Genomic DNA, 27,102 nt, shown 5'->3' with positions numbered 1-27,102 from the left:
TGGTTGGGTTGTTTCTTACCAGTTCCTCTATCTGTGTAACGAACTGCTTGTTCGTTAAGATTGCTGGAATCCAGGGCTACTGCCAGCTCCCGGTAACGTGTCTGATGGGCACATGCAGACAGGAGAAAAAGGAAGGAGCAGAAGAGGAGGAGGGGAGGAAAAAAAGCAGGAATTAAAGAGGACAGAAAAATAAATCCTATCGAACTGTGATAATCAGATTCTCCAAACAAAACAAAAATCTACCGCTTCAACAAAAGCAGCTGAGACATCAACACATTTTATCCATTCTGCCAAGGCTTCATTTTGACCCAACAGTGACTCAGAAATAAGAACGGCAGTTGCACGGAAGCCAGATTATCCCCAGTCCCCAAACTGGAAACACCTCCGATACCTGCCTCCCAGTGTTGATCACAACTACCCGATGATAGCACAAGACAACACTAGACAGCAGTGAACGAGAACTGTGCATTCAATGAGGTCTCGCTAACACTGCCGAAAGCAGAGTCCCAGTAAGTTATCAACAGTAGCAAATAAGAAAGGGGGCGGGGGGGGGACGGGGACACTGAGAACAACCTCCTTCCGTTTCCTTAATATTTGTGGAAGAAACAGCACTTTCTCCATTCACATCTGATGTAGACTACAAGCAAAGCAGTCAAGTCAGCCAGTTTTATTCCCCACGGAAACAAGTCGCTACTAAGAAAGAACTGACTATCACAATAATACTCCTTATAGCACCTTTCACTCCAAAGTACCACACAGAGAAAACATCCTTTTCTGGGTAAGGAGAGATGCAGACTCCCTCTGCGACAAGCTAATGTCAATGATGCAGGTTGATTTCCCATTCTTTTCCACTAAATCAAGAATACATCTTTCCATGAATACATGCTGTCCGTTCATCCCACTCAGCTTTTCTTCCCACTGCTGAAAGTTTACGTTCTAAACCAGGATTTTTTGCTTCTCAATGCTTAAATATCATATTGTTCAGTAGGATGACTGCAGACACCGCTGAGATCCAGGAGTGTTTTCTTGAGCTGACTGCTTAAAGCTCCACATCAAATATCAAGAGAATTAACAGGACAAAAGGAATACAAAGGCAAACCAGAGTGAACTCCATTCCATCTTACAGGTTTCACTGCATCTAACTGGTACCCCTGGTGATTACTATAGTTACGTTTATTGATAAGAGACGCACGGATATGTAGTAAACAGGAGTTACTTTATGACAACTGAACTGAAGCAATGGTAGGAAAATAAGCTACCAAAATGATGCAAGTGGAACGAAAATCAGAGCTTTGCCACAGCAACAGCGGAAGACAATTCTGGGCTACCAAATTTGACTTCCCTGAGCTTCTATCACAATTTGATCAAGCCTTCCATTTAAATAAACTGCCTGAAAAGAATTCGTTTAAAAAGGCTGGGGTTTTATGTTTGTGCCTGAACGCGTTTCTATTGCTTATCGGCATAGTTCCTGCCCTTTCCTCTTCAGAAGCCTGGCAACACGAAGACGCTAAAGCCTGTAAACGCTTGACTCAAAGGATCCGACTTCCTGCCTAAACCTATTTAAACCCAGCACTGGAACTTGCCAGACTGTGCATCCCCTGCGCAAGTTTCATCGCCTGTTGTAAAACGGGTTGGCAGGAGTAACTAGACAGCTTCCTCAGGGCAGCTGTTCAGAAAAACCAAAGAGCAAGGAGGTAGCAAATGAGCTGGGACAAAGACTGAGGCACTCACATTCTCTGGAGGCTGCCGGTCATCGCCCGTGGGAGTCTCGGGCCGACCGTCGTCTTTAGTTTTGTGTTTTTTCTTAGCTCCTGCAGCTGCTCCAGGGCTCTTCTTCTGCTGATACTCCTTCAGCTGTGAAAAATAATAATAATAATGATCTGAAATCCAAACAGAATATGCCTTCCGTGAGAATGATGTCAACTCCCCAGCCCCAACTCCACTGGCTAAAAAGACCAAGAGAAATGCTCTTCAATGAGTTTGTCGCTCCGGCGGAAGAAAAATAAAAATCAAAACACGTCCAGAAAAGGCTAACCTAAGATCTAATGTGATGAGTGTTCAACTTTTGTATACAGCTAAGAGTTGCTGGGAAACGACTTGATACTCCATCCTGCAACTACAAGGAGATGAAAAGAAGTATCTTGGGGTGGGGTTTTTTTAGGGTTATAACTAAGAGCATTAAGGAAAAATGAATAAAGGGCAATGAAATCTGAATGTCAAGTGAAACATCAACACCTGACAGTAAGGTCTCCCACTCTGTGAAAGATTTTGAGGAGGAAAATTACAGTCCTTACAGACAAATGCCATGTTAATACAAGCAGCGTAGTCACTGTGAACTAAGGGGAGAAGCAACCTACAACGGATTTTTCAATCGCACCCGCTTCACCCAGGAGAAGCTAGTCGGATAAGCCGTTCGCTTGAATTCGGCTGGGTCTTCCGAGCCGAATCGTTTGTGCTCCAGCAGGGTGAAGCCCCCAGGCAAGCGAGCCCCAGGCAGTTCGGTCAACTGCCCCTTTCCCCAGCCCGCAGCCCGCCCTCCGGCCCCCCGCCGGGCCGGGCCGCGCCGCGCCTCGGCCTCCAGGTGGGGAAAGAAGGACCCGTTATTGGCAGAACTCCAAAATGGAAGCCCGAACCGCTCCAGGACACTTTCCCCTCCCCAGGACTTTCACATACGCCGCCCACGCCGCGGCCGGGGAGAAAACCAAGGGCGGGGAAATAAGTAAAATGAGACCAAAAAACCCCAAAAAAGGGTGTGGGGGAGGCCAGGGGGAGGGAAAACCGCCAAACCGAACCCGGCGGACCCACGGCACCGCCGGCCCGGCCCGCCCCGGCCCCCGCCGCCCCTCACCTTCTCCTTGCCCGCCGCCAGCCAGCTCTGCCCGCTGCCGGCCGCCACGGCCGCCCCGCGCCTGCGCCGCCTTGGCTTCGCCCACCGCCGGCGGCAGCAGCCAGGGCCCGCCCAGCCTGCGCTGCCGCCCTGGAGGCCCGGCCCATCGCCGTGCCGCGACGTGCCCGGCCCATCGCCGGGCCCCGCCTCATGGCCGGGCTCCACCGGCTCCGGCACGGCGCCGGGCTGTGGCTCGTGGCCGGGCTCCACCGGCCGGGGCTCGCGGCCGGGCTCCATCGCCTCGAGGTTGCCGGGCCCGGTGGCTCTGCTTTTACTGCAGGGACTGGAGGAGCAGGTGCCACCTTGCAGTGCCTGCTGCCCGTGTTGAGAGCCCGCACCGCCCGCCGCTCAGGTGACAGCCCGCGCCGCCCGCTGCTCGGGTGACAGCCCGCACCGCCCGCTGCTCGGGTGACACCTGGCTGCCCGGCGTGCCCCACCCAGAGCTCACCTGCAGCTTCCCGGAGACGTTTGTTCCCCGGCGCTGACGGCACAGTGGGCCCTGTCGCTGGGAGACTCCACTTCCCAGCGTGCCCCGCGGCGCGCCCGCGCCTGCCGCTCCCGGCCGGCCCCGCGCGCACCCGGCCGGCCCGGCGGGAGGCGGCAGCCCTGGCCGAGCGGGTCCCGCCGAGCGCGGGTCGCAGCGCGCCCGCCCCGCCGCGGCCCGGGCCCGGGCGGTAGGAGCCGGGTCCCCGTGTTACAGATTTGCTAACGGTTACAATTAACTAACCTTATTTGATTTTATAAAATCATTTTCATAGAACTGTAGAGGAATAAGAAATATATTTTAGTGGACCCAGCAGCTGCACAACACAAGCTGCTGTGGAATCCTCTGTACAGCCCTGTACCACGGCCAAGGACTGAGAAGCTGATTAACATACGAAGCGAGAGTCTGTTAATGAGTTTGGGGAAACAGTATGTTCATGCATGAATACTTACTGCATATGCATGACTCAGTCCTAGATGAGCTGTATGATGTCGAAGCTCGGTGTGCGTTGGTCGGGAGAGGACTCACTCACGCACCCGGCCGTCCATAAAGAAGCGTCTGCTTATCTCCCTCACATCGGGGTCGGCAAGTTTTTCATTCCGAGATTTCGGTACCAGCCGCTCCCCGCCCCCGCCGCGGGCCGTGCCTGCGCTGAGGCGGCGCGGCCCGGCCCCTGACGCGGCGCCGCTCTGCTCTGCCAGGGCCTCCGGTGGCGGCCGGCGGAGCGGCGCGGCCGGCTGCAGGTCCGCGGTGAGGCCCTGCGCGGGCTGGGGGGAGCGGGCCCTGCTCCAGGGCTGCCCCGGCCGCCGTCTGTGGCACGGCCCGGCCCGGCACGGCCCGGCACGGCCCGGGGTGTGTTTTCTTGGGGCGGAGCTGCCGGCCTCGCCCCCCGGCGCTGCCTCGTCCTGGCAGCGCCTCTGAACACCGAAATTGTGGGGGTTACGGTCTTATTGTCACCTGACGCTGTAAATCTACAAAACGCCGTAGAATATGATGGGGGGCGGGGCAACGTTACAGAAACCCATCAGTCTTTTACCTGAGCTTCCCCCCTCCCTGCCCAGGAGACACGTTTTCCCTTTCCTTTTTTTCTCCTCTTTTCTCCATTTCTGGTTAGTGCCCCCCAGCACCGCAGCATCTTCCCCTGGGCTGACGTAGCGTGAAATGTCTCCTGTGCTCTACAGATGCCCCCTCCCGCGTCCTGCCAGCCTAATGGAACCAGCCAAGAAGCCCTGCAGTATGAAATCAAAGAGCTGAAACAGAAAGACCTTGCTCTAGACCAGGAAACTGCACAATTATTGTCCGAGTGCGTCCTTGGTGAGCTCAGTGTCCACTGTGATGCCTCAATTATTTTTGTTTCAAAAAACCCCACCGGTCTAGGGCTTAGAGCTAAAAGCCGTCCTCTTACACCACCGTTTTTATCGTGGCGTTGTGCAACGTTGATTACAGCGTTGTTTTGATTTATGGGACCCGTTAAGAGAGAACTCTTTCCACTTTATTTGGTAAAGCAAACCCAGGTTTCACTAGGAGCTGGGATAGGAGCATTTTAACTTTACCCCAGGTGTTGCTGAGGCAAATTACCTGTGAACTGGGAATGAATGGTTTTAACCGTTGTGATGCTATGACACATCATGCTACCAGAAGGCCTTGTTCATGTGAGAATTAAAATTGAGATTGTGGCTTGTATGACCTGCCCGGTTTAGCCCCGGATGAAACAGTTTCCTTGTTTGTTCCATCCCGATCAAGTGTCTATTTATTTCCTGTCTGAAGCGAGTGGGTTAAACGTTGGTGTTCAGGAAGCAGAGGTGTTTCCCAGGCAAGCGAAGGGCCTGGAAAGAGACGGGTGCCGCTTACAAGGTAGCGCAACTGCTTTAACTGTGGTTTCTTATGACCTACTGTGGCAGCTGCTTATTAGCAGCTCTTTTGAGATAAAGTTGCTGCTTGCTTTTTAAAGAGAGGGTACCTCTGTGGGTTATTTGTTGCAAAGGAGTGTTATTTTCTAAGGTCACGTGTAGTACAGAGAATGGAAATGGCAGAGCAACAAAGGCTGTTCCCAAAGCTTTTTTGCTTTACCACCACGCGTTTTTTTTTCACTAGCTACAGATTAGAGATACAGATATAAACTGAATTCACCACAGCCTATTCCTGTTTCTACTTGATTCTGAGAATTCAGGTGGGTTGGGGTTTTTTTGTAAGTCGATGCGGCAAAAAACACCCCACTCAAAATGAGGGTCTACTCATTTGTAGCTTTCGTGTTGATGACTTGCAGCAACTGTACTTGCTGCCTTCGGATTCTGCTTTGGATAGTGCCAGGCTTGAGCGTCTCAAATCTCCTTGCTGTGCTGGGTCAGTAGGGGCAACACTCGCTGTGCGGCATTTGTGACCTTGTCTGCTTTTATTGCTACAGAGGCTACAGCCTGGAGGAACTGGAGCAGCACATTTCTCTGCTCCATGAGTACAATGATATTAAAGATGCTGGACAGATGCTGCTGGGCAAACTGGGTAAGGAAGGGGAAAACTGTTGATGAACAACTCAGTCAATGTTTTCATGTAGACAGAGAGAGAGACGGTACTACGCCACGAAGGCAGAGCTTGTTTTAAAGATTCTTGAATTCTAGGGCTTTCATTGCCCAGCCACTTGTGCAGGCACAAACACTTCTGTCGTTATTTTCGCAGGATGTGTTTAGAACCGAACATGCGAAAGAATTGTCATTTACTGCTATTTTAGTCTGTGTTATGTACTGCCAAACTTTGTTCAGTCTTACCAATTTTTGTCAGTTTTGCTCTTCATATACTTTAAAAGAGTGTTGAGACAAGCAGAGAGCGCAGCTGCAAAACCTTAGGTTGGTTCCTTAGCTATGGGAGGTTCTGTGAGAGAGTTAGGGGCTACTGGGAGGAAAACACAACTTTTCTGACTCGTCTGATATTTCTGTAATGAAAACAGCGGTCTTTCTTTTCCAGCTGTTATCCGAGGGGTTACTACAAAGCAGCTCTACCCTGAATACATACGATCTGGAGCTTAGCGACTAGTATTGAACCTGAAGATTGCCCTGTCCTGCAAAGCTGACACTTACTGGGCCGTGACGGTTTGGTGTGGTATTGGTTCAGAACGGACAGAAGGTGGCCTCAGAAGCGTGTGTGTGGAATTGCAACAGCGCGTGCATGAACAGCCTTATTTCCGAGCAGCTTTACAACGTGAAAGCTGTTGAATCGGTCAACTGTGTCCTGCTTGTGGGAAAGGGATGTAGGACTTTGGATAATTTTGTCTCCGGTCTGATGGGACAGTATTTTTTTTTTTTTCCGTTTGTTGGAAAGGCCGTAATTCAGGTTGATGTGAAGACTCTTCCCGTGGAGACCTTGCTTCTCTCCAGCATCCAGGGGCTGTTTGGTTACTGAATAATAGAGGAAGCGAGGGCATGCAAACGTGCAATGTAATAGCTGCTTTGAAAGAAAAGAAAAAACCCTCGGAAGCAGCAAGGGAAGAAGGCTGAATTTGTGGTGGCTTGGGGGTTGGTTTTGTTTTATGATCACATCTGGGTGAGGCTGGGTATTCTGCATTTTTGTACTTAACTGCTCGGGTAGCTAGAGGTTCTGTATCATTTCTGTGGTGAATGGCAAAAGGTGAAGTTGTATTGAACTGTCCTGTCTGAATAAAGCAGCTGTCACATTTCTCAGGAATTCACTTATTGAAGAGCCTATAAAACAGTGCGTGAACCTGGGAGCAAATTCTTAACCTCTATTCTGAGACAACTGGAACATCTATTACTCAAATGTTTTCTGAGGACTCTCAATGGTGACGGTGTGGCAGCGCTACCCAGTAATGGGTAGGTGCCGAATTACCTTTACTGCTACAGAGGCTACAGCCTGGAGGAACTGGAGCAGCACATTTCGTTCTTGCGGCTAAAAAAGGAACAGTCAAAAGTAAGGAGGAAGCGAGTGGTGCGGCAGAGCGGTAATAAGGGGAGCAGCGGCGATGATGAAAATGATCTCGGCAGACGCGTTACAGAGGGCTGGAGGAGAGTGCACTTGGAAAGTACGAAAGAGGGAGCGCACGCGTTTCCCGTGATATTACAAGATAGACACCCGGGCCAATATCAGGCATTTCACTGGGAAATGATTAAGGAACTACGGAAAACTGTCACGCAAAATGCACTATATTCTCCTTTTACACAAATTTTGTTAGAGAATGTGATGATGGGTCCGCAGCTAGTGACTCTGCTAGAATGGATCTGTGACAAAGTGCTGGACTTTCCACCTGATGGCACTTTGCAAATTCCTGCCTGGCAAGCGGTCGGCAGGCGATTGTGTGATGCTGCCGTGGAGGGGGACTCCGTGGCAGGCATGTGTTTAGCGCCTTGCTGGCAAATTCTGACTCCTCTTTTGCCAAGCGTGGGCTAATTCTACTAACGGCGCTAAACCAGGAGAGGCTGTAAATCCCCCCGACAGCGCGGCTCTTCTCAACACACCGCCAGCGATGGCAATTCCGTCCACACCTCCTCTGCCCCCAAAGCTCCTGTCACTGATTGCAGCGACCCTCACAGCACAGGACCGAGCGCGGGAACAGGACAACTCGGACAATGATTCCATTGACGCTGATAAACCTTTGGACCCAGGTCCTATAGACCCGGAAGAGGAGCTAGACCTTTTTCCTCCTCCCCCTGATGCACTGGCTGTATGTTCGGGGAGGGTGAAAGGGGGTCTGCGGGATCGGTGGCAGCAATGCAAGCGGGAAGCGCTTAAGCGAGGGCATTTGGGAGGCGCCATGGCACGTTCACTATTTTGTCAGCCAAATCAACCTGCAGAGTGGCAGCCTGTGCAATACGAGGCTGTTAAAGGGTTAAGCAAAGCCGTGCGGGAAGGGGGGATTCATAGTACTTTTGCTGTGTCCCTTCTTGAAGTGATGGCAGAGCCTTATACACTCACACCACATGATTATTGGAAGTCATCGCTTTGTGTGGTACGCACTCCGACGCAGTGCATGATGTGGTTATCTGATTTTTGCGAGCTATGTGTAGTGGCCTCGATTGAAAAGCTTAATCGGGGAATTGCTGTGAACTGTGAGCCGCTGGCTGGAGAAAATAATTGTGCCGTCCAATCCTGTGACTCAGGCAAGGTATCCCAGGGACAGCTATTTGCAGACGGAGGAGATGGCTATGAAGGCAGTCCGGGTAGGGGGATACGGGAGTCTGGGCGAGCCTCTAGTGCGTCCTTCGCCACAGTCTTGCAGGGTCCTAGAGAGTCATAGACTAACTTTATTGATCGGCTTCAGAATAGTTTGCAACAACAAGTCGAGCAGGAGGAAGCTCAAGGGTTGCTTTCAAAACAACTAGCTGTGATAATGCCAATGAAAATTGCAAATGGGCATCGCAGCCCTTGCACAGTCGCAACCCCAACACGTGTCAAATGGTTATAACCCAGAACTCACAGCAGACTGTAACTCCCAGGTTGAGTTCTGGAATGCAGCGTAACGCATTTTTGCTTCTCTAATCTCTTCTGTAAGAACAGCGCACGCTCTTAACTGGCTTCGTAAATAAGGCTGCTAGCTTGCTAAAGAAAGTAGTACTACAATACTATTTCTTTTTTTTTTTTCCCAGGCTTATTATTATTAACAGGTGTCGATTCTGTCCGTCGTATGTTGCTACAGAACCGAGTTGCTATTGATTTTTATTATTAGCGCAGGGACAAGGGTGTGAAGGCTTTGATAGGATGTGTTACGTCAGTCTGAGTGACCACTCTGAATCAATCCACAAAAGCATACAAAACTTAAAACAAAGATCCGCAGCAGAGCCAGGGGTGGGAGGCCTTTGGTCTCTTCTCACGGCTGGGAAACTTTGGGCCGTGGATCCAAAGTAGTCCAGGATTTATTATAATCGCCTTAACCCCCGTATTGATGTTTGCCTTCTGTCTCCCACGCCTTTTTGTCCTGTATTCAGCGTTTAGCTGAGTGTGACATAAATCAGGTCACGGGCACCCAGCTACACACCACCTTTGCCTTGTCGCAATTCACAAGCAAAAATAGGAGGATAGAGAATGTCTGAAGAGATATACAGGAGAGGAAAATGGGGAATGGCTGACCTAACGAGAGATGAGAGAACAGCTAGGTATTGTGAAGGAGAGGAGGAAAGACGAACACGGTTATCTAGTGACAAATAGGTGTCTGCATGCGTGTAGCGGTACATAGCTATGTAACTGCGTGAATGAGCTCTGCCCTGAGCCTGGTGGTACGTGCAGCTGCGGTTCGTGTCCGGGCTCAGAGATGTCAATACGGGCTTCTCTGTTACGGTCAAGTGTCTCTGGTTGCATTCCAAAAAAAAAAAAAAAAAAAGAAAAAAAAAGTGACTTTAATAAGACTGCAACCTAATCGAATTCCAAGAAACGTGAGATAAGATGAACTTCTGAATTTTGTTAATAAGCCGTAATGGAGTGCTACCTATATATGAATGCTAGAACATAACTCTGTTTCAGTGTGACCAGAATTTAACATGCAACTGCATCAGCATATTGACAGAATACCTTTTGAGTTATTTCTTTTTTTCATAACCTCTAAACTGGGAACAGCTCAAGGTGAAAAGAGACTGTTCAAATCCTCAGCTGTTGCCTCAGAAGGAATAACGTGTTCTTTGTGTACAGGTGAATTTAACACAGCTGACAATTTGTTTTGAGTTAGAAGTATCTGTCACACCTTCATCCCCACCACCACAACCTTTAAGGTCGGTGGGAAAAGCATTCTGTACTCCGTTGCAGCGGGGAAACTTCAGTTGAGCTGCAGTAGTTTGCGTACTTAACTGCAGCTCCTTTGGTGAAAATGAAGTTGTCGTAGAAGTTAGACTTTAACTTGAGTAACATACCCTTTGATACCTTGTAAGCGAGAAAGATTGTGTCCTGACAGCATGCTCTTTCCCACACTTGTGCCTAGAGTTGTACTTGAAATCAGGTTGCGTGTTAAGTTTAAACCTCATCACACAGATATCTCAAAGTCCACAAAGACACATCACTGCTTAGGGGATTCTTGCAGTATAGCAGGTGCAAAACCCGTTCCAAAGTAACGATCTAGTGAAGCGTTTTCTTTCAGGAACACCATTTTCTCACTTCTCATAGGTTATACACCATACAACGTAATATCTCTCCATAAAGTGTCTTGTGACTAAACTGCATTCTGCAAATTTGTATTAGAAATAGATGCTTGCATTTTCACCTGGTGAAGTTCCCTAAGCTAAAGGATTGTGACCTAGGCATTGCTACGAAGCTCAAAGATCGCGACAACGGCGATGGAGAAGAGTCATTTAACATGTAGTTGATCTATGGTTCATACAGGACTATATCACACTACGAAACCGGTATGAATTCAGAGCTGTGGATGTACTGCATGTTCAAGTAATAGTTTATCTACAATATTTTTTTTTTAAAAAAAAGGTGCCTAAGCTATAAATACCGTACACTATTCTCTTTCCCTATTTTTTTAAGCATTTTTTTATTTCCCTGTTTGTGTATAGTTTTATCTATCTATCTCTATATAGACAACCAACACAAAGCAAGCAGAACATTTTGAGAAACTTTTATAGTTAACTTCTGCATTTAATTCCAGTAACAATCTAGAGGTGTCCATTCAGCTGTTTGTTTAGTTCCAAGTCTTCACTGTATGCTTTCAGGTTCTTTGAAAAGCAGCAATAACAGTTGAGCAGTTATTTAAAGTGAAACTTTGCCCTACACAATTTCCACTTCCATGCTTTAGAATGGAGGCACAGCGGAACACTCGCCCAAGGGCAAGATTTCAAGAGCTTTTAAGTAGGTTTTATCTTTTCACGTTAGGATAGAAAATGTTCCTTAAAGGCTTATATATAGAATTTACAAGTTAAACACAATTTCTCATGCTCATTTATTTGATTAGAAGTTCCTGAAAAATATTTTCATAAAACTCCCATAGCTTATTGCACGTTCTTATAAATAATCATAAACCTGTATGTTGACCTCTGGATGAAATGCACCGATAACAAGTTTAACATTTTGTGAACCCGACTGAAATGTACAAACGTACACATAAAATAAGGCCAAAATTGGTAATTAAGCAGTGAGAAAGAAAACAAAAGAAAAAGGGATGACAACTGTAGGACAAGGCCTCAATGACAAGAGTCCAAGTACTGATAGCCTGATGAATAGAGACTTGTTAGAACTTGCAGGGCACAAGCCCTGGGAACAAAGGAACAAGCTAACTGCAGACCCCTGAGCCCTTACAGTTGAGGAGGCAACCAGACGGACAGAGAAACAAGTAGCCAGATAAGGGAACGGATGGCGCCGATATGTAACTTTGTTAATCAAGAAAGCCGCGTAGAAAGAAACTCCTTAACTTTGGAATAGAAACTGTTGCTATGTCAAGGTAAACTAATAAGTTCCTATTGTTCTAACGGTGTGCCTTAAGTATCACCCAATCAGTGTTTTTTACGCTTAAGATTTAACCAATCAGTGTGTAATATGTAGAAGGTAGAAACGTATATAATTGTAAGAAAACCACTAATAAAGGGACAACTTGCTTGCATCAAGCTGCGTCCCGTCTCTTCATTCGCCGCAGACAACTCCATAACATGGTAAAGCAACCTTTTACAAAATAAAAACCAACAAAGAAACAAAACCAAAAACCACAAACAGGGGTGAATTGTAGAGAACAGAGACAGTGGGTTGTTTTGACATTGATAATGTGCAGCTGAGAACCTGCAGCAAAGAGTCACATAACTTTGAGGGAGCACGAGAAGACACCAGCATGAGACAGAAAGAAAGGAGGGATGTGATCTCACCTGTAGAAGGCAAGTGAACAGCAGAGAGTGGCCTGTCGCAGCACTCTCCAAAGGAGCCAGCTGCAGCCAGGTCTTTTACCATCACACTCTCCATGGCAGTCCCTCTGCTGCCTTCTAGTCTCGCCTCATCCAGGGCACGCTCACCCTCTCTGCTTCTTCCTCGGCTGCCCAACCGCTTCACAGAACCAGCCACAGCTGCACCTTGTCTACACCAGCCAACCCACCGCCCCTGAAGCCAGCCCACAGCTGTACATTGTCAGTGCTGATTAACCCAGCTTCGTTCCTCTGCAGTAGCCTACAGTGCACAGCGCTAAGGAATGTGTTGTACGAACCTTCCGGGCTGTTCCGCGTCGATTCACAGTCAGTTGCAAAAATTGAAGGACACGTCACAGGGCTTACGGCAGGAACTTTTGGGAGATCGGTTGCGGAATCTTTTCAAGTCTCGGGGAACCACCAGATGGTTGCAGGAGTTTACAACACGCGGAGGAATATTGTTATTGGTAATTGTAGTCATGTTGACCATTATTCCCTGTATGCTGAACTGTATAATGATTCAAAAGTAGTTTAACCTCTAATGTTGTTTCTGTTCAAAATAAAGACGGGGGAATTGCAGAGAGCTTTATGGCCAGTGCTGGAGGCCACGATGCCTGTGAAGGGCCTTGAAGGCTAAAGAAGAGAGAAAGTACGATAAGGTTGGCTGAACGCCTGGAAGGAAGGCGGGGTATGAAGCAAGGCCAGAGCGGATGCGCGATGCCACATCTCGGCGGCTGGCTGAGAACATGAAACCCACAGAGATAAGAAAGAAGAGAGAAAAAAAAACGCAAGAAGTTCAGTGCATTTGCAGCTTAGTAATTAACCAATTATACGTGGCCAAGAAGTGCGTGAACAGTATTGATTAACCAAAGATATTTTAGTATGGGTCGCGTGAACAGCAAACGAGGATATTATAAGCGTGGGTTCTGGACTAATAAAAGGTCTTCTGGTTGAACTCGGGAGTCTCCTCAGGCCGTGTGCTCCTCCTCCTCGTCTGCCATTGCATGGACCTGCAAGGCCACACCATAAAAGTTAAAACAACGTTCATGGTGCATTCACTCCTGCCTGTGTTTGTCTAGAGCAGCTGTGACGCTGCCCCTGGTGTTACCTGCTCAGAGAACTGCTGCACCTACTGCTGCCACATTCTCTGCACCTCCTTCAGTTTCTTTACATAGTGATCTCTTTCTGCCTGGAGCTGGTGAACTGACCCTGAGAGCTGTTCAAAACAAAATAAAACACAAAGAAAATCACATTGGCTAAAGAAATTTGGCAGTGACCGCTTCAGGGATAAAGCCTGAAGAAACCAGTGTTAACGCAAAGCTCAGGCTGCATTCTTCTGCCACACAAGTTTCTTTACAGACATGAAGATCGATGTCATTCCGTACAAGCCCTGAGCAACCCGGGTTCCCAGGCCTGCCTTCTCCTCCAGTGCCACCTGCAACTGCTGCTTTGCATCCAGACTCCCTGCCTGATTTGACAACTGCCAAGAAAAATCAAAAAGTCATGGCAAAATGTTAACACGCCACTTCTGCATAGCCTTTCCCCTGATAGCAACCTGCCACATGATCCATGTTGCAACCTTAAAGTGCTCCAACTCACGGTGATGTTCAATGGGGAAAAAAAAAAAAGAAAAAAAAAAAGAGGAGGGGGGAAGGAGATTAAAATCAAAAAGCTTAGATTTTAGCCCTGTAAAACAGGCTGAGCTAGACAGCTCCTCCCTACCAATTTTGTATTTACGACTTGTTTGATTAAAACCTATTTTCTTAATCTAAAAATCTGGCTCAGAAACTTTGTGCATTTCCAGAGTCTGTATTACACAGCCAGACCAGATGGTATAAAAGCTTGTGATTTTAAAAGTTGTCAAACACGTCAGGAATTTAAAGCCAATGTCTGGAGCATGTCAGTTGGCACACAGTACTTTTCCCAGAAGAGGAGCAGCTGCCTTTATTTCAAGGGTAACTTAAGCCACTGACTGGGGAGGAAAAAAAAACCAAACCCCAAAATAAACAAAAGAGCAGTTTCTTCCCTCACAGGCTCAGGTTCACACCGGCTTGCTCTCTGAACTGCTAACAGCTGGCTTCCTGAATTCCCTTCCTAACTGGCTGCTTCTCTTAACTTTCCCCAGCTGACCTTCGAGTTACCATTGTCCAATTCACCTTCTGCAAGGGTGGGTACAAACACCAGCCCTATTCAACTGGCTTCTCAGTGAGACCACGAGACAGCTGCGTAACCAAAATGCCAAACAGATACAAAGCAGGAAAAGTCTTCGTATTGTCACGCGCTGTATGTTCAGTCACCCTCTCATATTGTAGAACATTCTTTTTGCAGACCAGCGTCACAACAGCTTTCAGTCTACTGCTCCAGCTCCTTCAAACAGACCTTCTGTTCCTCAGAGGCCTCGCTGAAGGCCTTTGACCAAGAGGATGCCTTGATGAGGTTTTGTGCCTTCCTTTCAGAACAAGGGTTAAGCCTTGCCCCCACTCTCAGAAGCAAAGTCTTACAACGGTCAGTGTGATCTACCCTCACAGCCTGGAAGCAGTATGGGCACCTGTTGGATCCTCCGTTCAGCCATGTCCAGTTCCTCATGCAAATCCTTTATATACAACTGCAAGGCTGAGTCCTCGGAAACCAGGCAGCGAATCTTCTGTGACAGCTCTAAATTCTGCAGCTTCATTTCCTCACTGCTTTTGCTGAAACAAACCAAGATTAAAGCAGCATCACTGTATGTACTATGGGTCTGGGCAAGTACATGTCATAAATTTGCAGTCCAGCTAGTCGTAACAGTTAGAATCACAGAAACATCACATCCAGTCACTTTTTTTAAGTTGAATATCCAACCTCCCAAGTCACCACCTGTGGTGCATGCCCCTTGTGATGTTTTGTGGCTCTCCCGGGAAGAGCAGTGTTACTCTGCAGTAACAAGCAGCAAATGGACTTACCTTTGTTTGCACAGCTCCTGTTTCAGGTCTTCTAGCTCCTTCATTAACTCTTCGTTATGCTGGAGAAAAAAGAAATGACTGATTCAGCTGCAGACTTCAGCAAAATATTTCACCTTTAGCCGATCAGCTGAAGTGGAAACATCAGAACTTTGGCAAAATCCTTCAGGACAGGTTTGCTTACAACCTCCTGAATTTGCCAGGAATAAATCTGCTCAGCCTTTTCAAACGCGATGCTACTAACTGAACGTGAGGTCCTTTCTGCAGACTTCTGGATGAATATCGATACTGAAGTGTCTGCCTGATGGAGACCCTCCTGAGACAAGGTCTCGGTGGCGCTCCTGTTGCGTGGAGCTGGCAAGACTAATGAAGTAAGGTGCCGGATCTGAAGACAGCAACTGGACCATATGATTAGTGGTCACAGAAACCTGAATGAACTTTGCCTTGACCGTGGAGAACACAGGGCTTTACAAGGTTAATTAACAATTCAGAATGTTAATTTCTGCCCCTTCTCCGAGCAGGGACTACAGACTTTGCATTAGTGTACTGACAAGCAAATAGCCAAAGGCAGAGCTGCTGGTGAAGCGTAAGCAGAGGTGACTCTTACCTTCTCTGCCTGTTTCTGCTGCAGAGAGATGGAGGCCAAAGTACGTTCCAGCTCCACTACCCTCTGGCGAGATGAATGTAAATGAGCAGCAAAGCTCTTGGCTTCTCCTGAAAAAGTCAGGACAGAGTAGAGTTGAGGCTGGACCACAAAGAGCTTTTTGGAACTGGCTAAACAGCACTTTCTACTTTGTCTACAAGCTCTTAAGGCAGCACAGAGCTTTGCAAGTCAGTAGACCTGGTTCCGCCCCTGGCTCTACAGGTGGCTCACTAGCAGCTCTGGGCAGTAAAGCTCTCTGTAACTACCATCCTCACTTTGAGGGAGACGACGAAACTTCCTCTGCAGAGTAGGCAATATGTTGGTTGGGATCTTTCTTTCTAATAGGAGAAGTCGCTCAAACTTGGTTCAGAATGAAGGGCTCGGGTAAAACCTACCTTTACGCGATAGCTGTGTGGGAGGGAGGGTGGCGAAAAGGGAACTAAGTTTTAAAAGGATCAGAAGAAAGTCAGAAAGGAACAGCCTGGGGTACTCGCCGGGGCTGAACAGGGCTGACAAGGCTTTAGCGATGCACAAAAGAACCTCAACTGCCATGGGATCAACATGCTCCCACTTGGGGGCAGCTCTGGCGACAGAGGCAGCGATGGTGCCAAGTATTGCCCACCCAGGAGTCGGCCACTGCTGTGAGCTGGCTGCCAGCAACTGTCATGCCTCTGGCTTGAAATTCACACTTTGACCAACAGCTTGAGCTGGAGCGCTCACAGTCAGTTACCTGATTTCTTCCGTGCAGCCTCCTGAGTATGTGCAAGGGCCGCCTGCAACTCAGACTCCTCAGAAGATAGAATTCCAATAGTCTTGTTACGAACCTTCGGGAAAGGAAAATCGGCTCAGCACAAAACTTCTTTGCTTGTAACTGCAACATCACTGTTGCCACAAAAGGCTAACTCAGTAAAGGGAAAGAGCTCGTGCAGTTAAGTACAGTCTGGCTGGCTCCCAGTTTTCCTGAAGGAACGCGCTCGTGGCTTCCTGAGTAAAGACTGTGAATGGTCAGTAATCCAGAGAACAGCAGAAGGCAGGTGGTGTTACTGTAATGGAGGCTCTGCCTTACCCGTAGCTGTTCCCTCAGCGCGGCTTGCTCTTCAGAAAATGTATTTTCCAACTCCTCCTTTTCCTGTATAAACAAATGATGCCTATTTAGCACAAAAATGTAGATGGGTAACCCTTGTTTTGTGTCAAACTAAAAAAGCAGTGATACATTGGTAGTACTTGCAGCAGTCCTTTTAAAGACATACTTCAGCCCTGCGTTATTTGAACGCCTTCACTATTTATCCATCCTAGATTGGCAGTAACAGCATAGCACAATCGCTGCTAGCATAAATACGGTAGTGCTTGGAAGCAAGCTACTGGCAAGGACTCGTATTCTCCTGCCTCCACCACACTCCTCTAATACTTGAGTATTTAAACGTTCGCTTGTGTCAAAATAAGAACGCTACCTGCCAGGCAGGCCTAACTCATGAAGTCAAATTATTCAACCCTACGCTACAATGAAACTGAATCTAACACAAGACAAGACCACACGTGCCTGTGCCACAGCCCACTATACTCTCCACGCCGCCAAGAAAGAGATACTATTTTTCTGCCTATCCAAAAACGGGACACACTTTACCTTCTCCAGCTGATCCACTGCCTCCTGGCTCTGCTCCTTCCGTGGAAGAAAAGTGATGCACCAGTATCAAGAGAAAATACTCTCACACATCTGAAACACATTTTCACTTCAACGAAGTAGGATACATGCCCAATTCACGCAAACAGAATTTCCACCGTCCTTTCTGTAGAGGACTAGGAAGTTCATCTTAGCTATTAAAAATACGAGATCTGGAGCTGCCTTCACTAATGTACTTTATTTGCCAGGCATCTTTTTCATCGCTCAGTAGATTGCCACAGTTGTTCTCCAACACCGCTGCTGAAACCCCTCCATGTCTACATCTGAGCATCTACCACCTTCAGTTAAACTCGCACCCCCACATCTGTGCAACTGATGGCAGTAATCCTGGTGTATTGGGGTGATCGCCAGAAATGCTGGGTTTTTTTAAAAAGCACCACCAATAAAAAAAAAAAAAACACAACCCAAACCCCCAAACAAAAACGTAGTCTTTTCCTTGAACTGAGACCTCAGACCTTTCTTCCACTGAAGAGCTGGCCTTAAGTCACGCAGAGCCGCACTTGTGTTGGCAGACTTCTGCAGGAGGTGGTATGGGAGGGCTGAAGCCAGATACAAAGAGAAGGGGTAATTCTGTCCTAGCCCATTTCCATCTTACCCGTGAAGTATTTGGAGATTTGTTGTCCGTAGGTAATGCACCTTTAGATGAGGTGAAGGAGACAAAGGTGGCAGCTGCCTACCCAGGCCGCCACACAACCGTGCTGCTGCGTTTGCTATTTGCTTGTTGTCTCCCTGACAGCTTCTTCACAGATGCCTCGTAACTAACTACAGAAGCAGGGCTTTTTTGCCTTCCCAAAGAATGAGCATTGTCCAAGCTCTTTCTTTACTACTACTGCTACTACTTCAATGCATTTTGAAAGGTGACTACAGATGGAAGAGCGATGAGCGAGAGGTTTTGATTCTAGCAATGCCCATGCACAACATAACCAGCAAAAGCAAAGGCAAGACCACAAATGCAGCAAAGGCCCTACACAGTTGCAGGCCAGCGTAAAAGCAGGCAAACAAGGAGAATCTTGGGTGGGCAATGCACTATGCCAAGTTCCTCTGCAGCCCAGCTAAAACACAAAAAGAACCAGAACGGAACAAAAATAACCCAAACCCCAAAGGAAAACAACAAGGGGGGGTCACGGGGTACACCGGGAAATGCTGAACTTTGCAAAAAGTGTACTTCTACAGAGGAACAAAATGGGGGAAAGCATTTCACACAAGAAAGGCTCTTTTCAGACTGAAGCAAGTCCACTTGGCTGCATTTCTTGCAGTGTTAAAGCTGAAGGCTGAAAAGCTGCAGCGGGAATCCATGCAGGCCACAGGACAAAGCAGTTCACTCATCGCGCCAAGAGAAGCTGAGGATATGATCAGAAACCAGCCCCAGACCCTCTCAGAGACCTACTGCTCCCACTCTGCCGATATCGTTAGACCAGCAGCACCACCTGCAGAAACAGGTTTTCACACTGCTGCCAGCACCAGAATTCTGTGTTTCAAGGATTCGGACCAGGCGCAGAAATAGCTGTTTTATCAGGATGCTTACCATCCAGGGAAAGCCTGATGAGATCAGCAGAGCACACTTAAATGGAAACAACAAAACTCCGTTTCTTGTTCCTCAGCTGAGCCAATACATTCACCAGCGGCCTTAGACTTTGAGCCCCTTAACAGGTTTTCCGTGCAGCTCATTTTGTTCCCTACAGAGTGCCGTGTAAGCAGCCTTCCTTGTGGCACTAGGAGAGAACCCATAACTTTGCAGACACCCAAAGAGCTTGGAGGAGCAGCGAGGACCACATCAGACTGGTTGGTTGGGTTGTTTCTTACCAGTTCCTCTATCTGTGTAACGAACTGCTTGTTCGTTAAGATTGCTGGAATCCAGGGCTACTGCCAGCTCCCGGTAACGTGTCTGATGGGCACATGCAGACAGGAGAAAAAGGAAGGAGCAGAAGAGGAGGAGGGGAGGAAAAAAGCAGGAATTAAAGAGGACAGAAAAATAAATCCTATCGAACTGTGATAATCAGATTCTCCAAACAAAACAAAAATCTACCGCTTCAACAAAAGCAGCTGAGACATCAACACATTTTATCCATTCTGCCAAGGCTTCATTTTGACCCAACAGCGACTCAGAAATAAGAACGGCAGTTGCACGGAAGCCAGATTATCCCCAGTCCCCAAACTGGAAACACCTCCGATACCTGCCTCCCAGTGTTGATCACAACTACCCGATGATAGCACAAGACAACACTAGACAGCAGTGAACGAGAACTGTGCATTCAATGAGGTCTCGCTAACACTGCCGAAAGCAGAGTCCCAGTAAGTTATCAACAGTAGCAAATAAGAAAGGGGGCGGGGGGGGGACGGGGACACTGAGAACAACCTCCTTCCGTTTCCTTAATATTTGTGGAAGAAACAGCACTTTCTCCATTCACATCTGATGTAGACTACAAGCAAAGCAGTCAAGTCAGCCAGTTTTATTCCCCACGGAAACAAGTCGCTACTAAGAAAGAACTGACTATCACAATAATACTCCTTATAGCACCTTTCACTCCAAAGCACCACACAGAGAAAACATCCTTTTCTGGGTAAGGAGAGATGCAGACTCCCTCTGCGACAAGCTAATGTCAATGATGCAGGTTGATTTCCCATTCTTTTCCACTAAATCAAGAATACATCTTTCCATGAATACATGCTGTCCGTTCATCCCACTCAGCTTTTCTTCCCACTGCTGAAAGTTGACGTTCTAAACCAGGATTTTTTGCTTCTCAATGCTTAAATATCATATTGTTCAGTAGGATGACTGCAGACACCGCTGAGATCCAGGAGTGTTTTCTTGAGCTGACTGCTTAAAGCTCCACATCAAATATCAAGAGAATTAACAGGACAAAAGGAATACAAAGGCAAACCAGAGTGAACTCCATTCCATCTTACAGGTTTCACTGCATCTAACTGGTACCCCTGGTGATTACTATAGTTACGTTTATTGATAAGAGACGCACGGATATGTAGTAAACAGGAGTTACTTTATGACAACTGAACTGAAGCAATGGTAGGAAAATAAGCTACCAAAATGATGCAAGTGGAACGAAAATCAGAGCTTTGCCACAGCAACAGCGGAAGACAATTCTGGGCTACCAAATTTGACTTCCCTGAGCTTCTATCACAATTTGATCAAGCCTTCCATTTAAATAAACTGCCTGAAAAGAATTCGTTTAAAAAGGCTGGGGTTTTATGTTTGTGCCTGAACGCGTTTCTATTGCTTATCGGCATAGTTCCTGCCCTTTCCTCTTCAGAAGCCTGGCAACACGAAGACGCTAAAGCCTGTAAACGCTTGACTCAAAGGATCCGACTTCCTGCCTAAACCTATTTAAACCCAGCACTGGAACTTGCCAGACTGTGCATCCCCTGCGCAAGTTTCATCGCCTGTTGTAAAACGGGTTGGCAGGAGTAACTAGACAGCTTCCTCAGGGCAGCTGTTCAGAAAAACCAAAGAGCAAGGAGGTAGCAAATGAGCTGGGACAAAGACCGAGGCACTCACATTCTCTGGAGGCTGCCGGTCATCGCCCGTGGGAGTCTCGGGCCGACCGTCGTCTTTAGTTTTGTGTTTTTTCTTAGCTCCTGCAGCTGCTCCAGGGCTCTTCTTCTGCTGATACTCCTTCAGCTGTGAAAAATAATAATAATAATGATCTGAAATCCAAACAGAATATGCCTTCCGTGAGAATGATGTCAACTCCCCAGCCCCAACTCCACTGGCTAAAAAGACCAAGAGAAATGCTCTTCAATGAGTTTGTCGCTCCGGCGGAAGAAAAATAAAAATCAAAACACGTCCAGAAAAGGCTAACCTAAGATCTAATGTGATGAGTGTTCAACTTTTGTATACAGCTAAGAGTTGCTGGGAAACGACTTGATACTCCATCCTGCAACTACAAGGAGATGAAAAGAAGTATCTTGGGGTGGGGTTTTTTTAGGGTTATAACTAAGAGCATTAAGGAAAAATGAATAAAGGGCAATGAAATCTGAATGTCAAGTGAAACATCAACACCTGACAGTAAGGTCTCCCACTCTGTGAAAGATTTTGAGGAGGAAAATTACAGTCCTTACAGACAAATGCCATGTTAATACAAGCAGCGTAGTCACTGTGAACTAAGGGCAGAAGCAACCTACAACGGATTTTTCAATCGCACCCGCTTCACCCCGGAGAAGCTAGTCGGATAAGCCGTTCGCTTGAATTCGGCTGGGTCTTCCGAGCCGAATCGTTTGTGCTCCAGCAGGGTGAAGCCCCCAGGCAAGCGAGCCCCAGGCAGTTCGGTCAACTGCCCCTTTCCCCAGCCCGCAGCCCGCCCTCCGCCGCCCCGCCGGGCCGGGCCGGGCCGCGCCTCGGCCTCCAGGTGGGGAAAGAAGGACCCGTTATTGGCAGAACTCCAAAATGGAAGCCCGAACCGCTCCAGGACACTTTCCCCTCCCCAGGACTTTCACATACGCCGCCCACGCCGCGGCCGGGGAGAAAACCAAGGGCGGGGAAATAAGTAAAATGAGACCAAAAAACCCCAAAAAAGGGTGTGGGGGAGGCCAGGGGGAGGGAAAACCGCCAAACCGAACCCGGCGGACCCACGGCACCGCCGGCCCGGCCCGCCCCGGCCCCCGCCGCCCCTCACCTTCTCCTTGCCCGCCGCCAGCCAGCTCTGCCCGCTGCCGGCCGCCACGGCCGCCCCGCCCCTGGGCCGCCTTGGCTTCGCCCACCGCCGGCGGCAGCAGCCAGGGCCCGCCCAGCCTGCGCTGCCGCCCTGGAGGCCCGGCCCATCGCCGTGCCGCGACGTGCCCGGCCCATCGCCGGGCCCCGCCTCATGGCCGGGCTCCACCGGCTCCGGCACGGCGCCGGGCTGTGGCTCGTGGCCGGGCTCCACCGGCCGGGGCTCGCGGCCGGGCTCCATCGCCTCGAGGTTGCCGGGCCCGGTGGCTCTGCTTTTACTGCAGGGACTGGAGGAGCAGGTGCCACCTTGCAGTGCCTGCTGCCCGTGTTGAGAGCCCGCGCCGCCCGCTGCTCGGGTGACACCTGGCTGCCCGGCGTGCCCCACCCAGAGCTCACCTGCAGCTTCCCGGAGACGTTTGTTCCCCGGCGCTGACGGCACAGTGGGCCCTGTCGCTGGGAGACTCCACTTCCCAGCGTGCCCCGCGGCGCGCCCGCGCCTGCCGCTCCCGGCCGGCCCCCGCGCGCACCCGGCCGGCCCGGCGGGAGGCGGCAGCCCTGGCCGAGCGGGTCCCGCCGAGCGCGGGTCGCAGCGCGCCCGCCCCGCCGCGGCCCGGGCCCGGGCGGTAGGAGCCGGGTCCCCGTGTTACAGATTTGCTAACGGTTACAATTAACTAACCTTATTTGATTTTATAAAATCATTTTCATAGAACTGTAGAGGAATAAGAAATATATTTTAGTGGACCCAGCAGCTGCACAACACAAGCTGCTGTGGAATCCTCTGTACAGCCCTGTACCACGGCCAAGGACTGAGAAGCTGATTAACATACGAAGCGAGAGTCTGTTAATGAGTTTGGGGAAACAGTATGTTCATGCATGAATACTTACTGCATATGCATGACTCAGTCCTAGATGAGCTGTATGATGTCGAAGCTCGGTGTGCGTTGGTCGGGAGAGGACTCACTCACGCACCCGGCCGTCCATAAAGAAGTGTCTGCTTATCTCCCTCACATCGGGGTCGGCAAGTTTTTCATTCCGAGATTTCGGTACCAGCCGCTCCCCGCCCCCGCCGCGGGCCGTGCCTGCGCTGAGGCGGCGCGGCCCGGCCCCTGACGCGGCGCCGCTCTGCTCTGCCAGGGCCTCCGGTGGCGGCCGGCGGAGCGGCGCGGCCGGCTGCAGGTCCGCGGTGAGGCCCTGCGCGGGCTGGGGGGAGCGGGCCCTGCTCCAGGGCTGCCCCGGCCGCCGTCTGTGGCACGGCACGGCCCGGCACGGCCCGGCACGGCCCGGCACGGCACGGCTCGGCACGGCACGGCCCGGCCGGGGGTGTGTTTTCTTGGGGGGGAGCTGCCGGCCTCGCCCCCCGGCGCTGCCTCGTCCTGGCAGCGCCTCTGAACACCGAAATTGTGGGGGTTACGGTCTTATTGTCACCTGACGCTGTAAATCTACAAAACGCCGTAGAATATGATGGGGGGCGGGGCAACGTTACAGAAACCCATCAGTCTTTTACCTGAGCTTCCCCCCTCCCTGCCCAGGAGACACGTTTTCCCTTTTTTCTCCTCTTTTATCCACTGACAGACACATCAGAGGATTTTCTGGTTAGTGCCCCCCAGCACCGCAGCATCTTCCCCTGGGCTGACGTAGCGTGAAATGTCTCCTGTGCTCTACAGATGCCCCGTTCCGCGTCCTGCCGACCTAATGGAACCAGCCAAGAAGCCCTGCAGTATGAAACCGAAGAGCTGAAGCAGAAAGACCTTGCTCTAGACCAGGAAACTGCACATTCTTGTCCGAGTATGTCCTTGGCGAGCTCAGTGTCCGCTGTGATGCCTCAGTTGGTTTTGTTTAAAAAAAAAATACGGTCTAGGGCTTAGAGCTAAAAGCCGTCCTCTTACACCACCGCTTTTATCATGGTGTTGTGCAACGTTGATTACAGCGTTGTTTTGATTTATGGGACCCGTTAAGGGAGAATTCTTTCCACTTTATTTGGTAAAGCAAACCCAGGTTTCACTAGGAGCTGGGATAGGAGCATTTTAACTTTACCCCAGGTGTTGCTGAGGCAAATTACCTGTGAACTGGGAATGAATGGTTTTAACCGTCGTGATGCTATGACACATCATGCTCCCAGAAGGCCTTGTTCATGTGAGAATTAAAATTGAGATTGTGGCTTGTATGACCTGCCCGGTTTAGCCCCGGATGAAACAGTTTCCTTGTTTGTTCCATCCCGATCAAGTGTCTATTTATTTCCTGTCTGAAGCGAGTGGGTTAAACGTTGGTGTTCAAGAAGCAGAGGTGTTTCCCAGGCAAGCGAAGGGCCTGGAAAGAGACGGGTGCCGCTTACAGGGTAGCGCAACTGCTTTAACTGTGGTTTCTTATGACCTACTGTGGCAGCTGCTTATTAGCAGCTCTTTTGAGATAAAGTTGCTGCTTGCTTTTTAAAGAGAGGGTACCTCTGTGGGTTATTTGTTGCAAAGGAGTGTTATTTTCTAAGGTCACGTGTAGTACAGAGAACGGAAATGGTAGAACAACAAAGGCTGTTCCCAAAGTTTTTTTGCTTTACCACCACGCGTTTTTTTTTCACTAGCTACAGATTAGAGATACAGATATAAACTGAATTCACCACAGCCTATTCCTGTTTCTACTTGATTCTGAGAATTCAGGTGCGTTGGGGTTTTTTTGTAAGTCGATGTGGCAAAAAAAACCCCACACAAAATGAGGGTCTACTCATTTGTAGCTTTCGTGTTGATGACTTGCAGCAACTGTACTTGCTGCCTTCGGATTCTGCTTTGGATAGTGCCAGGCTTGAGCATCTCAAATCTCCTTGCTGTGCTGGGTCAGTAGGGGCAACACTCGCTGTGCGGCATTTGTGACCTTGTCTGCTTTTATTGCTACAGAGGCTACAGCCTGGAGGAATTGGAGCAGCACATTTCTCTGCTCGCTCCATGAGTACAATGATATTAAAGATGCTGGACAGATGCTGCTGGGCAAACTGGGTAAGGAAGGGGAAAACTGTTGATGAACAACTCAGTCAATGTTTTCATGTAGACAGAGAGAGAGACGGTACTACGCCACGAAGGCAGAGCTTGTTTTAAAGATTCTTGAATTCTAGGGCTTTCATTGCCCAGCCACTTGTGCAGGCACAAACACTTCTGTCGTTATTTTCGCAGGATGTGTTTAGAACCGAACATGCGAAAGAATTGTCATTTACTGCTATTTTAGTCTGTGTTATGTACTGCCAAACTTTGTTCAGTCTTACCAATTTTTGTCAGTTTTGCTCTTCATATACTTTAAAAGAGTGTTGAGACAAGCAGAGAGCGCAGCTGCAAAACCTTAGGTTGGTTCCTTAGCTATGGGAGGTTCTGTGAGAGAGTTAGGGGCTACTGGGAGGAAAACACAACTTTTCTGACTCGTCTGATATTTCTGTAATGAAAACAGCGGTCTTTCTTTTCCAGCTGTTATCCGAGGGGTTACTACAAAGCAGCTCTACCCTGAATACATACGATCTGGAGCTTAGCGACTAGTATTGAACCTGAAGATTGCCCCGTCCTGCAAAGCTGACACTTACTGGGCCGTGACGGTTTGGTGTGGTATTGGTTCAGAACGGACAGAAGGTGGCCTCAGAAGCGTGTGTGTGGAATTGCAACAGCGCGTGCATGAACAGCCTTATTTCCGAGCAGCTTTACAACGTGAAAGCTGTTGAATCGGTCAACTGTGTCCTGCTTGTGGGAAAGGGATGTAGGACTTTGGATAATTTTGTCTCCGGTCTGATGGGACAGTATTTTTTTTTTTTTTCGTTTGTTGGAAAGGCCGTAATTCAGGTTGATGTGAAGACTCTTCCCGTGGAGACCTTGCTTCTCTCCAGCATCCAGGGGCTGTTTGGTTACTGAATAATAGAGGAAGCGAGGGCATGCAAACGTGCAATGTAATAGCTGCTTTGAAAGAAAAGAAAAAACCCTCGGAAGCAGCAAGGGAAGAAGGCTGAATTTGTGGTGGCTTGGGGGTTGGTTTTGTTTTATGATCACATCTGGGTGAGGCTGGGTATTCTGCATTTTTGTACTTAACTGCTCGGGTATCTAGAGGTTCTGTATCATTTCTGTGGTGAATGGCAAAAGGTGAAGTTGTATTGAACTGTCCTGTCTGAATAAAGCAGCTGTCACATTTCTCAGGAATTCACTTATTGAAGAGCCTATAAAACAGTGCGTGAACCTGGGAGCAAATTCTTAACCTCTATTCTGAGACAACTGGAACATCTATTACTCAAATGTTTTCTGAGGACTCTCAATGGTGACGGTGTGGCAGCGCTACCCAGTAATGGGTAGGTGCCGAATTACCTTTACTGCTACAGAGGCTACAGCCTGGAGGAACTGGAGCAGCACATTTCGTTCTTGCGGCTAAAACAGGAACAGTCAAAAGTAAGGAGGAAGCGAGTGGTGCGGCAGAGCGGTAATAAGGGGAGCAGCGGCGATGATGAAAATGCTATCGGCAGACGCGTTGCAGAGGGCTGGAGGAGAGTGCACTTGGAAAGTACGAAAGAGGGAGCGCACGCGTTTCCCGTGATATTACAAGATAGACACCCGGGCCAATATCAGGCATTTCACTGGGAAATGATTAAGGAACTACGGAAAACTGTCACGCAAAATGCACTATATTCTCCTTTTACACAAATTTTGTTAGAGAATGTGATGATGGGTCCGCAGCTAGTGACTCTGCTAGAATGGATCTGTGACAAAGTGCTGGACTTTCCACCTGATGGCACCTGGAAAATTCCTGCCTGGCAAGCGGTCGGCAGGCGATTGTGTGATGCTGCCGTGGAGGGGGACTCCGTGGCAGGCATGTGTTTAGCGCCTTGCTGGCAAATTCTGACTCCTCTTTTGCCAAGCGTGGGCTAATTCTACTAACGGCGCTAAACCAGGAGAGGCTGTAAATCCCCCCGACAGCGCGGCTCTTCTCAACACACCGCCAGCGATGGCAATTCCGTCCACACCTCCTCTGCCC

General features: G+C 48.9%; 1 protein-coding gene and 1 pseudogene across 1 annotated transcript in view; one reads left to right on the top strand and one right to left on the bottom strand.

The window, feature by feature from the left end:
* Positions 1-4,552: 4,552 nt before the first annotated feature.
* Positions 4,553-6,662, top strand: LOC129782893 (DNA repair protein SWI5 homolog; annotated as a pseudogene).
* An 8,646-nt stretch (positions 6,663-15,308) lies between these two features.
* Positions 15,309-27,102, bottom strand: part of LOC129783857 (golgin subfamily A member 2-like) — a 142,938-nt gene continuing 131,144 nt past the window's right edge. Inside the window, exons 14-15 of the mRNA XM_055796543.1 lie at positions 16,500-16,593; positions 15,309-15,840 (exon numbers count right to left, since the gene is read on the bottom strand). Of these exons, the coding sequence (XP_055652518.1) occupies positions 15,665-15,840; positions 16,500-16,593 (270 nt within the window). The 3' untranslated portion in view covers positions 15,309-15,664. The remainder of the gene's footprint in view (positions 15,841-16,499; positions 16,594-27,102) is intronic.

The sequence above is a fragment of the Falco peregrinus genome, chromosome 1, assembly GCF_023634155.1.
Source record: "Falco peregrinus isolate bFalPer1 chromosome 1, bFalPer1.pri, whole genome shotgun sequence".
Classification (NCBI taxonomy): domain Eukaryota; kingdom Metazoa; phylum Chordata; class Aves; order Falconiformes; family Falconidae; genus Falco; species Falco peregrinus.
Note: the sequence above shows the minus strand (reverse complement) of the source record. Positions and strands in the feature narration are given on the sequence as shown.